We start from the raw sequence: 15,065 nt of genomic DNA on the forward strand, positions 1-15,065 counted from the left end.
GTTCGACACGATTTATGATCGCGAGCTTCACGACGAAAGGCAAATTCTGCCGCTTCATCACGGCAACACTGCGGGAGAAGGCCTACAAAGCGCACACAAAAACAGCAAGACAGGTCGCACTTTCGCCATCTTGCACGACAAGGGCACAAGAGCATCTGATTGGCTGTCTGAGCAAGTGCTGTGGGCGGGCCAGGATCATTTTTTGCAGGGGTGGTGCCGACGGCTTGTCTGAGGCAGCGCGGTCGGGCGCGGTCACGGTAGGGAGAGCGGTTGGATGGAGCCGCGCAGCCGATTTTTCTCCGCCACCGCGAGGGAAAGCCAACTTCCGGGGGCACTTTCCGCCGCTTGACATTCGATATATCGGGTGTCGCTGCTATTTTTGTTTGATGTAAGCGTAATTTTTACGATATATACTCATTGTAACTATATCGTGTCCAGAAATTGTTCGATATATAGAATAATTCGATGTAAACGGGTTCGATATAGTCGGGTTCGACTGTACGTGCTGAGTGTGTTTCTCTTCACGTTGAATTTATTCATTATGACTTGCCAAGGCACCCCTGCCTTCACAGCTTTCAATATTTCTAGTTTCGCTGCCAAATCCTTTGCATCATACTTCGCCCGCTTCGGTGGGGCATGAGAGCACATGGTGGCGCGGCAACAAGGCGACAGGTACATGCACGATGTCAAGAAAAAACAAAGTATAAACAGAAAAAAGAAAAGTGCAAACAAAATTTAACACGCACACAAAAAATGTTTCGCCGTCCTCACACATGCACCTGACACAAACCGATAAACACGATAAAAATGACAATGAAAAAAAGCTGCACAACTCTGCAACCACACAACTGCACAAGCAAAAGACAACGCTAGGAAATGGCGGACAGCAATACAAAGAAAAGACATGTATGTATAGATTAGGGTTGCTAGCATAGACCGATAACTACTGTGCCAATAACCATAGCGATGCAGAGGTAGTGCCAAGTGCCAAAAGCGACTGCATAGCCAGAAGTACGTCATTGCCGCCATGTTTTTTTTAGACGTAGGTTTGTCTATTATGTAGCAATAAAGTAAACATGGCTGCCTTGACATATTTCCGGCCTTTCGGCACTCCCAGCAGATGCAAGCATGGCCTTTGAGATCGGCGCATGCTAATCGGAGATGCCATCGCTGGTGGTGCGATTTGAACACCCCCTAGTGCCACCCAATCCTATATGCCTCACATGCCTCTGAGCTCCGTGAACTGTCCAAATTAACTGAAGTACGACCAAATATGTCCGAATAAACGGGAGTTTTGTGCCATAGGGTTATATACATGTTTGACGGTATCAGACAGCGCCTCCGAATTAATAGAATTTCCGAACTAACTAGGTTTTACTGTACCATTCATGATCTCGATTGGACCGGTCTACCTGGTCGAACCTGGTACTGACCAATAGATATCACTCGCCCTGAGAACACTGTGCATGTCAAGGCACTGACCACGGCAACATCATTCCCTGTGGGTACTGGTTATTAAAAAAATAGAATGATGGTATTTGGCTCTTTTTTCTTGATTCAATTCAAAATCTGCTATTCAGTATTCGCCAACCCCAACTTGTAACACAAGCCTTGGCTAAAGCCAAACAAAAGCAGGCGTTTACATGCAGGGTGCCTAATGAAGCAAATGTGGCCTCCGGTGTTTCTTGGCGTCACTTTATATGTAGAGCCCTGTGACATCATTGGCCCGTGACTCTCATGTTCACAACATTGAAGAGGGATGCAAACAGGTTGCTGCGTTTGTGCAGAGACACGCATCAACACACCACCAACCTTGGTGTTGAGGTCCTTAAGCTGGTTGCGCAGCTCAAACAGTTCGGTGGAGGTGAGCAGGATGGTGTTGAGGGTCTGCACCATGTGTGCCGCAAAGCGCAGGTCCTCCCGGCCGAGCAGGATCTCCGACAGGGACTGGTAGATGTCCTCCGCACTCAGCAAAACGCACAGCTGCCTGGGCCATGCATTAAATGCGCACAACAAGGCGGCAGTCTGGGAAAGCACTTTTATAAACAGAGCTCTTCCATTGTACAGTTGCCAACCAATTTTTTGGATGCTTGATTTTTCGGACATGCCCACAGCACCGCCATCTTGTTCATAGAACCAAACCAATGCATCACGGCAAGACGAGGTTTAATTCGGACGCCGTATGGTGCCTCGCTCTGTTACAAATCGAGCTCTGGGATTTTACATGCCAAAACCAGCCGTTCATGTTGAGGCAGCCGTAGCGGGGGACTCGGGATACATTTTGTGCCTCGCTCAGTTTTTCAAAAATGATTCATGCACATCAATGATGGTGCAAAAACGGAGGTTGTAAACAAAGTCACGGATCATTCAGATTGTCGTTGTACACTCCCTTTTGATTGTGAGATGGTTCTTTGGTTCTATGAGTTTAGAACAGCCACTGTGAACAGAACCAAACCAAGACTTTGCTCGCTAGCAGTGCTGGTTAGACCTAATTGCCTTGGCTGCGTCCATGTGAAGAAAATTTGCTGCTGATAAGCGTGGCGGTGGGTGGCAGGAAGTTGCAGCAAGCTTGCCGCTAATATGTCTGTACAAGTGGCTTATCAGTAGTCAAGCCTGAGATCACATGCAAAAGCTAGACTGATGGCCACAGAAGCCGTGTTCGGGTCTGCGGGCAATTGGCCAGCAATTATCTAACGCATGTGTACCTACCATGCTTGTCAGTGCCTTTCAAGTGAAGTCTGTCAATAAACAGAATTAGCACCATCCTTTGAATCTTACAATCCTTCGAACCCCATGCCGGCACTCCACCATTCTCCCTTCCTCGTGCATAAAAGCTGTGCGCTTCCTCCTTCCTAATGGACAACCGTCATCACGTGACAGTGCATATTTCCTTTTTTTTTGCTGGAAAGAAAAGCGCAGCTCTCTGATGTCATTCACGTTGCAGTTCGTGCATGTGAGTGTGCACACCGCCCGAAATGGAGGGCTTTCTGGAGGCTCCTGTTGTCCATGATGAGCAGCCATGCATACGGTTGTCAGAAACGCTTTAGTAAAAGAAGCATTTGTTTTGCATTGCGGGTAGCAAGGCGTACAGTGAAAATAATTCGGATACACTGGAGTGACTGCAGAAAATTTAACAGATCACCATACTTGGACAGTAAAACCCCGTTAACTCGATGTTGTAAAAACTGGGAAAAACTTGAAGATAAGCAAACTCACGAAAATACACGCCCCTGGCCATGCAGCAGCCATTAAATTTCTCACAAAAGCTCAATGTACCAGGAGCGGTACTTTTGGCAGATCACTTTTGAGAGATATTGTGCGACTCGGCACCCGACACGTTGGGCGTCTATGGGCAACAGCGAAGCTTGCACAGAGCCAAGAAAACACTGTCGCATGTACCATATTTACACCATTGTAAGTCAACCTATTTTTTTTTATTTGAAAATCTGAAGTGGGGGGGTCTACTTACAATCGAAACCAAAACATGGTACTGCCAAAAAAGTGAGACCAACGAGATATCAGGGGAGCTACAACATAGTTACAACTTTATGTTTGCTCTATGGCCCTACCTGTAGCTTTTCGCTATCCCGCGTGTTTGTTAGCTTTTTTGGAAGGGTTTTTCAACATTTTTGAGTTGTACAGTGCACACAACACTTATTGGGGGATGTCGATAGTTGATGAAAGTGCCGCTGTTCCATTCGCGGCGGCACCCTAAGAATGGCGGCGCTCGCGGGGAGTATCGATAGTTCATGGAAGACCAGACAGCACTCACATGTTTCTCTTTCCTTGATGCGTTCGACTTGACTGCCAGCTATGTGCCATTTCCATGCTTTCACAGTGGTCATGCATGCTCCAGGGTCACTAAACATTCGGCGCTCGTTCACAGCCGCGTTAAAGAGGGCTGCCATCCTTTACGCCGAAGAAACAAATCACTGCGCAGTGGGCTGCAAGTTCGATGTTTCTGAACGGGTGGTGCGAGAGTGGCGACTGCAGCGAAACAAAATTTTCACCTGTGACGGCAAGTGAAGAATTTCCCAGGGGCAAAGTCCGGACACTTTCCGGAGTTGTAGGCCAAGCTTGCGGCATACGTAGCTTAAATGCCTGATCGGTCCCTGCCAGTGAAGTACGACATGCTCATGAAACAAGCCCGGGTCTTCGCCTTTTAAGGACCTGCTCCGCCAGAGTACGAGTGGCTGGCGGCACAAGACCGCGAACTTAAGCCAACCGGACCTGTCAAAAGATCCTCCCAGACGGCTGTGTGTGGTTGGGTGCATACGGTGGGCTGCTGTTCTACAAGATGTCGTGGTGCGGTCGTTTGCCAAACATGGAATTTTGCTAAATGACAACGCGCTGTGGAACCATAGCAGCAATGATGATGGCACAAGACAAGTAGTCCAGTGACCATGCTAGCTACTAATAAATTTTCATTATGGAATGCACCCTCGGGTATGCTCTTTTTTTGCCCCTCACATGCGATATGGGGGGGTTGATTTACACTAGAGTCGACTTTATCATCATCAGCCTGGCTACGCCCACTGCAGGGCAAAGGCCTCTCCCATACTTCTCCAACTACCCCGATCATGTGCTAATTGTTGCCATGTTGTCCCTGCAAACTTCTTAATCTCATCCGTCGACATAACTTTTTGCCGCCCCCTGCTGTGCTTCCCTTCTCTTCGAATCTAGTCCGTAAGCCTTAATGATCATCGGCTATCTTCTCTTCTCATTACATGTCCTGCCCATGCCCATTTCTTTTTCTTGATTTTAACTAAGATGTCATTAACTCACCTTTGTTCCCTCACCCCAATCTGCTCTTTTCTTATCCCTTAACGTTACACCCATCATTCTTCTTTCCATAGCTCGTTGCACCGTCCTCAATTTAAGTAGAACCCTTTTCCTAAGCCTCCAGGTTTCTGTCCCATACGTGATTACTGGTAAGACACAGCTGGTTATACACTTTTCTCTTGAGGGATAATGGTAACCTGCTGTTCATGATCTGAGAATGCTTGCCAAACGCATGCCAGCCCATTCTTATTCTGATTATTTCAGTCTCATGATCCGGATCCGCCGTCACTACCTGCCCTAAGTAGATGTATTCCCTTACCACTTCCAGTGCCTCGCTACCTATCGTAAACTGCCGTTCTCTTCCAAGACTGTTAAACGTTACTTAATTTTTCTGAAGATTTTTAGACCCACTCTTCTGCTTTGCCTCTCCAGGTCAGTGAGCATGCATTGCGATTAGTCCCCTGATTGACTAAGCAAGGCAATATCGTCAGCGAATCACAAGTTACTAAGGTATTCACCATTAGCTCTTATCCCCAATTCTTCCCAATCTAGGTCTCTGAATACCTCCTGTAAACACGCTGTGAGTAGCATTGGAGTGATCGTATCTCCCTGCCTGACGCCTTTCTTTATTGGGATTTTGTTGCTTTCTTTATGGAGGACTACAGTGGCTGTGGAGCCGCTATAGATATCTTTCAGTATTTTTACATAGGGCTCGTCTACACCCTGATTCCGTAATGCCTACATGATTGCTGAGGTTTCGACTGAATCAAACGCTTTCTCATAATCAACAAAAGCTATATATAAGGGTTGGTTATATTCCGCACATTTCTATATCACCCGATTGATATTATGAATATGGTCTATTGTTGAGTAGCCTTTACGAAACCCTGCCTGGTCCTTTGGTTGACAGAAGTCTAAAGTGTTCTTGATTCTATTTGCGATAACCTTAGTAAATACTTTGTAGGCAACGAACAGTAAGCGTATTGGTCTATAATTTGTCAAGTCTTTGGCGTCCCCTTTCTTATTGATTAAGATTATTTTGGCGTTCTTCCAAGATTCTGGTAAGCTTGAGGTCATGAGGCATTGGGTATACACGGTGGCCAGTTTTCTAGAACAATCTGCCCACCATTCTTCAACAAATCTGCTGTTAGCTGATCCTCCCCAGCTGCCTTCCCCCTTTGCATAGCTCCCAAGGCTTTCTTTACTTCTTCCAGTGTTACTTGAGGGACGTCGAATTCCTCTAGACTATTCTCTCTTCCATCATCATCGTGGATGCCACTGGTACTGTATAAATCTCTGTAGAACCCCTCAGCCACTTGAACTAGCTTATCCATATTAGTAATGATATAGCCGGCTTTGTATCTCAACGCATACATCTGATTCTTGCCTATTCCTAGTTTCTTCTTCACTGCTTTTAGGCTTCCTCCGTTCCTGAGAGCATGCTCAATTCTATCCATATTATACTTTCTTATGTCAGCTATCTTACGCTTGTTGGTTGACTTGGAAAGTTCTGCCAGTTCTATTCTATCTGTAGGGTTAGAGGCTTTCATACACTGGCGTTTCTTAATCAGATCTTTCGTCTCCTGCGATAGCTTACCGGTATCCTTTCTAATGAAGTTACCATCGACTTCTATTGTACACTCCTTAATGATGCCCGTAAGATTGTCGTTCATTGCTTCAACACTAAGGTCCTCTTCCTAAGTTAAAGCCAACTACCTGTTCTGTACCTTGATCCGGAATTCCTCTATTCTCCCTCTTATCGCTAACTCACTGATCAGCTTCTTATGAACCAGTTTGTTCCATTCCTTCAAGTCTAGGCTAATTCGAGATCTTACCATCTTATGGTCACTGCAGCACACCTTGCCGAGCACGTCCACATCTTGTATGAGGCCAGGGTTAGCGCAGAGTGTGAAGTCTATTTCATTTCTAGTCTCACCATTCGGGCTCCTCCACGTCCACTTTCGTTTATCCCACTTGCGGAAGAAGGTATTCATTATCCGCAAATTATTCCGTTCTGCAAACTCTACTAATAACTCTCCCCTGCTATTCCTATAACTCACGATTGTGTGTCGACTTACAATCATGTAAATGCGGTAGGCACCGACGTGTCGAAAGCCCCATCACGTGAAATATCGTGGATGTCACTCAACATCAGCGATTTGCACTGCTTAGACATCGCCATCATTGCATAATTCTTGAGGTACAATGGAACCCTGGTTATGCGTCCCCCAATTTTGCGATGGCCCGGGTCTACTTCACACGTCCATTGCCGAGTCTTACTAAAGTGAAACTATCTCCAAAAGTGATCACCTGAAAATACTGCCTCAGCACAAATGGAAAGAGAGAAAGCAAGTGTGAGGATCAAACCGATTAGCCATCGGAAAGCATGCAGATTATATTGGATAAGCGTGTTCACACATGCAGTTTTGAGCTTTATTTATGTGCGAGCACACAAGACTTCACAAGGGTCTGGCATTGGGTTTCCGGCTTTGCGCGGTCGTCGCGGCATGCCAACACTGCAATTTCCACATAAACGCTTAACATGAACGCTAGTGCACTTGTGTGCAATGCTCATGCCAACTGTGGCAACATCGCTTTCCTCGCTCTGCTGACAAATTTGACTGAGCAGAGCGCGAGAGCACGTTTACGTGCCTACTTGGCTTCTGGGTAGTTTTGCAGCCGAGCTGATAGCACTTCACTCACGCCTCGGCAAGTAGACGCGAGCAATTTACACCGACAGTAGATGACAAAGTATCATAATGTTACTACAACCTGCTATCTGTGACAAAGAAGATACGACAGCATGATGCTTTCAGACACGTACATCCAAACACAGACATGTGCACATACATGCACATACTTACTTAAACAGATATGCATACACACCTGATGATGAAGGAGCCCCTCTCTTCAAGCAGTTGCAGGTCAGACTGGAACAGGTCGAGCAGCGAAAGCATGAACTTGCCGAAGTAGCCATTGGGCACAGCAACTGCATCACCGGCAGGCACACCGACTCCACCCCCGCTGCTGGCAGCCCGTTTTGTGGCGCCGCTGCCGCCGGCTGCACTCGACGACGAGATTTCTGCCAGGACCTCAAGGTCCAACAGGACCACCTGTGCAAACATTGAGGACGGAAACACTGTGCTACAATCTCACGCCGCTAGAGTAATGAGCAAAGCCTTAAGTAAGAGAGTGGCGAAGTATATTCAAAGAAAACCTTGTTTTCATTCATTCAGCACAAAAAAGTAGATCGTCCAGGCAGAAAATTAAGGCCGAATATTCCCTCATTAAATTTGTGACACCACGGATCTCAAGGTGTCTTCTTGTATTCAAGCTATTTTGGCACGAGAAAAGTTATTCAATCTTGTTACATTGAGTGTGCAGCTCTTTTAGAATGCAATGCCTTTTATAATGCAAACATTGCCACTCATTGGCAATGTTTGTGAAAAATATGTACCCTTATTAATCATAGAAGCTGTAAGAAACAATGAAAGATGTAAGTTATACAGCTGAATCTCGTTAATTCGAACATGCCTAATTCGAACTTCCAGTTTATTCAAACTGACACTGCGGTCCCATCAAAGTTATGTGTATTCTAATGGACGAAAACGCCTGTTAATTCGAGCACGCAAGCAGGTGTGATGGTTAATTCGAACATGCCGCGCTTCGGCAATGTTCTGAGCAGTGCACCAAATCACGTGGTGGCACCTCCGACCAGCATTGCTCTGATCTTGCAATAGAAGAAAAGCTTAGGAGAGACCCCTGAACACTGCATGCGAAGAAAAAAACTATGTAGAAGGAATTTCACGCTCTCTCAAATGGCAAGGTCGCCATTTCTGCATCATGCCGTAACGCCCCAGCAGCACTAGCGGCAAGACGTGTGCCGTGGGAAGGACCGGTCCTGGGCCAATTTTTAGCAGCTTGCTTGCCGCTGCGACGAACCGCGAGCGGAGACCAATAAGAGTGGCCCCTGCAGTGATGTACATGTGGGAAACTAGTGTCATGTGGACCCGCCCGACCACTCTATTCGTACTTGCGTCTGGTTCAGCCAGGCCGCTTGTTTCGCTCTCACATCAGCTCTCGGTCGCGCTTGTTTTGGTTCGCTTCGTTTGGTCTCGTTTGCGCTTGTTTTTTTACAATGACAAGTCCAAACCGAGACGTCCCGACGAAAAGGTTGTTGGAGACAGGGCGCCAGCTCCTATTCTGTAGGACAAGAGAGACCCTGAATACAAGGTCGCGAAGGCGACACGCAGCACCTCATCCTCCTTGTCTTCTGAACGCGGCAACGCCACAACAGAAGGGAGCGCATCAACATTGTGAGCTGTGGGAATGACTTCCTCATATTGATAAGACATTACTCTTGTTAAGAATGCAGGACAAAGAATGTAAACACAGCGCTGATCTGACAGCAGACGAAGGAAAAAGCATGTGAGAACGCAGAAAAAAGCAGCAACAAAGGCCCCATCTGGCCTCAGCAACTCCATTGCCATCAAGCTGGCAACAAAGCTAATCTTCCTCTCTACTGCCTTTCATTGAAACTACACTCCCATCACCTTCCCTCTCAACTCCTCTCACCTTCGACGGTCTCCGCGCCGGTTCCGCCAGCCCCGCCGGCCTAGCATCAACTTGCTCCTTGAAGTTTCATTTTCTGCCGTTATCGGGAAGCGAGCAGTGGCTGGCGTGGGCAGTTTCATTGTCCTCGCTTGCTGCGAGGACAACTCACACCGTTCGTGCACCATGCTATGGTGCAAAGAGTACTTCAAGAACAAGTAATCCTTTTAATTCGAACAAATTTCCGGGCCCCTTCGAGTTCGAGTGATCGAGGTTCGACAGTATTATGGGTTTCGATATCCTGAAACTGCAAAGTGCATTATGAGGGATGACACACAGCTGAGGACTCTGCATTAATTTTGACTATCTGTCCTTGTTTGGTGTGCTCCCAAGTCTAAGTGAACAAGCATTTTTGCATTTCGCCTCCATATAGATGTCACCATGGTGGCTAGGAATGAAATGAAAAGTAATGCCGAAGAAATAAAAAAGTGTGCACTGTACACGCCATATTTGCACCACTCTAATGCGCATCTTTCTTTCAAAAAATAAAATGCATGTTCAAATTTGTGTGCGCGTTACAACTGAAACTAATTCTACTCCAAATGAAAAATGAAACCACTTTTTACTACAAAGAAAGAAAAAAGGACAAAAAAGCTTTATGCAATGTAGCTAGCTACACTGAAATCGAACGGACGTTTTTTTATGCCTTGGTATGTGGTAGCAATGTTCCAGTTTGCTGTACGTGTGGCATTTCTAATGCATTAGACCGAACTGAAGATGACTTTCTGTGGTCAGTAGACAGCGAAAAGGAGCTGTCGTCGGACTCCAATAGCCACTAGCCGCTAAGATTCAGCTGTGTGCGTGTCTGGATACCTTTGTACGTTCCATAAAATTTCTTCGACATAGTATGCGTTGACTCGGTTTTTGTTACTTGATGTGTGCGGTAGAATTGGCACCGAGTTAGTGTTCTTTATATTTGGCCGGTAATATAACTGTGCATTACAAACGGGGGTGTGGTAGAATCGTGCAAATATGGTAGCTTAAATAAAAACCTAGCAGGTACACTGAAAACAATTTCACTCCTCGTGTAAGGAAATGAAAATGTTGTCTAAGCACGTTATTGCTCCCAATTCGCATGTGATGCCTCCCGGTCAACCCTTGAGTTAACTGCTTCATGTGCCTAAAAATGATAGCTTTGTTTTTAACAAGTGACTCTTCACGTCCCAGCACATTTTTCATTCCATACTTTGTACGTTTTGCTCCTGTTTCATGCTGTTTCTGTGAAGCTTTTCATGTGTTTGATAAATAATTTTGCACATTCGCACAGGTCTACTGAGAGATCGTGTAAGTGCTCTTCACGATATCTGAGTTGAGGAAATCAAACAGCCACTTTAGCTTCGGGCTTTCTTTTAATACAGCTTGGTATCGACAGTGATACTGCATGCGACGCTTGACATCAATTTTGTGTAGTGCACGTTCATGTCAAATTCCAGTCAGCATACGGTGCAACACCAGACCGTAGAGAGTGCCCTTACCTCATCCGAGGGATCCGAAAGCGTCTGCAGCAGCTTCGGGAATATCTCTTCCACATGGACAAAGATCTAAAGAAAAAGAAAATGGCAGCACAGTGTGAAGTACTGAATTCGGCTGCACGCTTCAAGGATATTGAAGCTTCGATTAAATCTCAGATGGATCTCACCATTCGAGATTTCCTACGTGCTTGAAAGTTTGACTGATTACTTGTTCTGAGGCAGGGGTTCCCAAATTAGGTTTACAATAGAACCCATGGGTTCTGTTAATGGCATTTTAGGACTCTGTGAGCGGTCAGAAAGAATCTGACCCTACCTGTTTTTCCCCCCCTCTCTCAGACACAATAATTTTCATTAAAATCGACCAAGAGATAATCTCAGAAAAGCACTTCCATGTTCCCATGTATTTAAATAGACGGCATCGGAGTTCGGCCCAAGCTAAATCATAGTAAGCATGTTTATGGAACACCGTGACATATAACAGGCTGGCCATGAAGGCATGTACAATTATTTTACCATTTAATATAAACAAGTCTTTCATCCCACAAAAAAGCTCACTCAGTGTAGTCTCCAACAGCAAGTAAGGCATAACGAAGACTCAAATGCAACATTGGGCACTCTTAGGCTGACTCGAAAGGGTGCTGATAACTTTGTTTAAATGATTCAGTAATTTGTGCACTTTTTGTTAGCATTTCTACATAATATACAGTCTGCAGCCATCTGGTTTCTTTATTGCGACACTTATAGTGAGTCACTGCGTAAGCACATCAGTGGGAAGCGGGAGAAGGTACTGGTTTTGCAGCAGTGGGAAAGCTGGCGAGGTATCCAAAGGCCAGATGAGGACCCCGGTTCCATGGTATGAACTGCCTTGGCAATCTTTATAACTGATGCTCAAATGCTCACGAGCCTGTACGCCTAACTCACGTAGAACCTGTGTAAAGCGCTGTGCTTAACAGAGGTTCTACAGGCCTTTTCATCTATCAGTGCCATCTCTGCACCATAACTAAACAGTACACAGAGGTGTACTGCTGCCCTTTTTGACTTAACTGTTAGTGCCGTCATGAAATTAGTTTGCTGGTGCCACACGGCTTGTGAAGTTGTGCTTTCCACCCTTGCTGTCTTTTGCAGAGAGCTGCTGCCGCAGAGTACACCATGTACAGAGGCTTTCTGTGCTTTGTGCGTACAACGTCGCTCCAACGCCACTGCGAAAGTTGCAAGTGTTACTGAATGCAACATTCCATTCATATTCTACGCGAAAATATAAGGAGTTTTTCACTGCACTGCACAGCCGCATCTGAGAATGGCTTCACTTTTTAATAGCGCTGTAATAATCGGCCGCGTAACCGATCTCCTTGTCAACTGCTTCCAGAATTAACTGCTGTTGACTAAGAACCAGCAAAATTCATATCTATTATGCATTAAACATATGCATTACATGGCTTATTCCGTTGTGTTACGCGTATGCATTCACGACTCCCAGATGGCGCTTAGGACGTCACCCATGGGTTCCATTGTTCGCACATACTATAGATGTTTGTGCAGTGAGCTCTTGGTGCTTCAACGCCATATAAAATGTATGCTAGTGCTATTGACTGAAACATTTTGTTCACGTTTTGCATGAGAACACTGAATCAAATGGAGTGGCAATTTCTCAATGCTCCCAGTTCTGCGTAATTTATGGAGAGTGGTACTGATGGCAGTTTCCTTTAGTTTTGATATCTCAAAGACCTAGTCTCGCAAGTGCTTTGTAACACGTTTGTATTGCATTGACTGGTAATGGAAACGTAGAATTTTACAGGGGGACTACTACATCTATACTACCTGAAACTAGGCCTTTTACACAGTCCAAAATTTCACTGCAGTTTCCCCATTAAATCCAAATGAAAGCAATATACAATAAAACCCCGTTAATATGTAGATGGCAGGGAACATGGGTCAGGTACGCACTAAAAGATGTACTAATTAACCGACAATTGCACATGAGTGGCTATACACTAACTGGTTAAAAAAACATGTTAATTCTCACTCAAACACAAATGAAAACAAGTTTTACTTGTGAGCAGACAGCAAACTCCACATTCATTTGCCATCGTGGTGGCCTTCCAACAACTACAGCAATCTCAAGCTCAGCAAGGCCGTGAGCCAGTTTCTCCATCAGGCCCTACTTTTCTGCGGACACACTCACGAAGGTCAACACACAGCCCCATCAGACACGGAAAGGCCATTCTCCACGTCGTCAACCATGACAAGGACGTGGAAGCGCTAGAAGCTATGGGAGCAGGAAACATGTTGTGGCATGTCACTACTGGTGACGAGTCCGGGTCCGTGCACCACAGTTTCACTACTGACAGTCACCTTTCTTTTAAATGCTCTCCTTTCAACTGAAGCCTGCTCCTTACTCTTTTCATAATACACTTAAACCTCAATATAACGAAGTATTTAACTTCTAATGACCTCTTGTCCATAGAACATCGTGTATTTAGAACCTCAATATAACGAAGTGCACTTGCATGCGATTTCAGTATAACGAACTTTCGCTGCCACCGCAAAGAAATGCTGAGACATTAAATGGAAACTTCCACATATGTAGACGCTCAAATGATTGAATTATAAGCAGCTGCTTGCAAATGCACCATTCAAATCGCATGCCACGTGACAAGAGCGACTGCCGAAGTGGAGCTGCATCATGTTCCGTATAAAGCTCAAGTGTAATAAGATCCTATCGCGCCAGGTGCACTGGGTGCTTTAGGTGCCAGTGAAAGTGTGTGAGGGTGAGACAAGAAAGATGGTGACATTATGAGTGACGCCTTCCCATGCGAGCAAAGGGAAAGAGGAGGAAGGGAGCAAGCTTGTGGTGACGTGATCAAGTGCGCGTGAGGGGCCAGGGAGGGGAGGGTCAGAGTGGGGTTAAGTTGACGCACATCTCGGCCGCGGCCACGCATGGCTGTAAGCATGGCTCCGCGCACAGGCAGCCATGCACCTTGCTTTAGAGGCAATCTGCCGAGTGTGCAAAGAATGGGCGTGCCGAGATGGCGTGGCATCATGTAAGCTGTCTTCCCGCAGGTTTAGTATTGGAGATTGCGTAATCTCAATTTTTGGTGACCCATTGGAGCGAGAGGCAGACGAAGCATTTGCTCCCCACTGATAGTGCTTTCAAAGATAGCGTCATTACAGCGTGGGCAACGCTATTAGCCGTGGGGGCGGAGTGCACGCGAAAGTGTGGCTGGCTTCGCTTAATTCGTACTGCCGATGCCGCATCATTCGCCTCCGACTCCCAATTTAATAAAAATGAATTTCTTTCTCACTGAAATTTGCTTTTATCGATTCCCGATAATTTGGAAAACTAAACGGCCCCTTTCCATGTAAATGCACTTATTTGCATAAAAGCTCAAATTTCAATACAATGAAATTTCGACACAACGAAGCAAATTGCAGATTTTAACAACTTCATTATATCAAAGTTTAACTGTATAGCAGATTCCAATATGCAGCTGCTAACGGCCAATAGCTGACATCAATCAAAAAGGATGTTTGGATCAATGCGTTTTTTCCTACTGTTACTGTGCGTATTTCTTGACAAAGTTTAATAAACAGGCTGAAGTAAGCAAAAATCTGCTTTCAGATTCTGATAACAATTGCATACTTCTGGAAGAAGCCGACTATCATCTGCTCATGCTCGGCCGCAGCCACCCGTGCAGGAATCAAACTTTGGTCACTCTGCTTATCGATGGCGTAGCTGTCGGGTCTTGCTAATTTCGACTGCCGTATTTACTCACATAATGATCGCACTTTCTTGTAAAAAGAACTGACACAAATTCAGGGGTGCGACCATTGCATGAGTTAAATTTCCCACGAAAAGAAAAGTTTTTTTTTCATCCCGCATACAACAGGCCAACAAACAGGCGACTGCCGCTTAACAGTGTGGGACACCAAAACAAAAATGGCGGCCAGCAGGGCAAGCCGAATGCACCGAACGAGATTCTTTTTCTTATTCTTCTCATGAGTACATTACACGCATTGAAACAGTTTCTTCCAAATCAGTAATGAATAATATCGTTAATATTGGCAAGTTTGCGGCAATAATGTAGCCATGTCCACTTTGAGGGGACAAAAATGGAGATGGGCGCACTTAGCTGCCAGTGACAGAAACACATAGCAGGCATGCTGCAAAAACTGCGGCATTTGTCTTCACTACTATCCTAC

General features: G+C 45.6%; 1 protein-coding gene across 1 annotated transcript in view; it reads right to left on the bottom strand.

Annotated features, from left to right (window-relative positions):
* LOC142587552 (protein VAC14 homolog) overlaps positions 1-15,065 on the bottom strand; it is an 89,666-nt gene that overhangs the window by 28,964 nt on the left and 45,637 nt on the right. Inside the window, exons 10-12 of the mRNA XM_075698656.1 lie at positions 10,869-10,934; positions 7,669-7,895; positions 1,813-1,987 (exon numbers count right to left, since the gene is read on the bottom strand). Of these exons, the coding sequence (XP_075554771.1) occupies positions 1,813-1,987; positions 7,669-7,895; positions 10,869-10,934 (468 nt within the window). The remainder of the gene's footprint in view (positions 1-1,812; positions 1,988-7,668; positions 7,896-10,868; positions 10,935-15,065) is intronic.

The sequence above is a fragment of the Dermacentor variabilis genome, chromosome 7, assembly GCF_050947875.1.
Source record: "Dermacentor variabilis isolate Ectoservices chromosome 7, ASM5094787v1, whole genome shotgun sequence".
NCBI lineage: Eukaryota > Metazoa > Arthropoda > Arachnida > Ixodida > Ixodidae > Dermacentor > Dermacentor variabilis.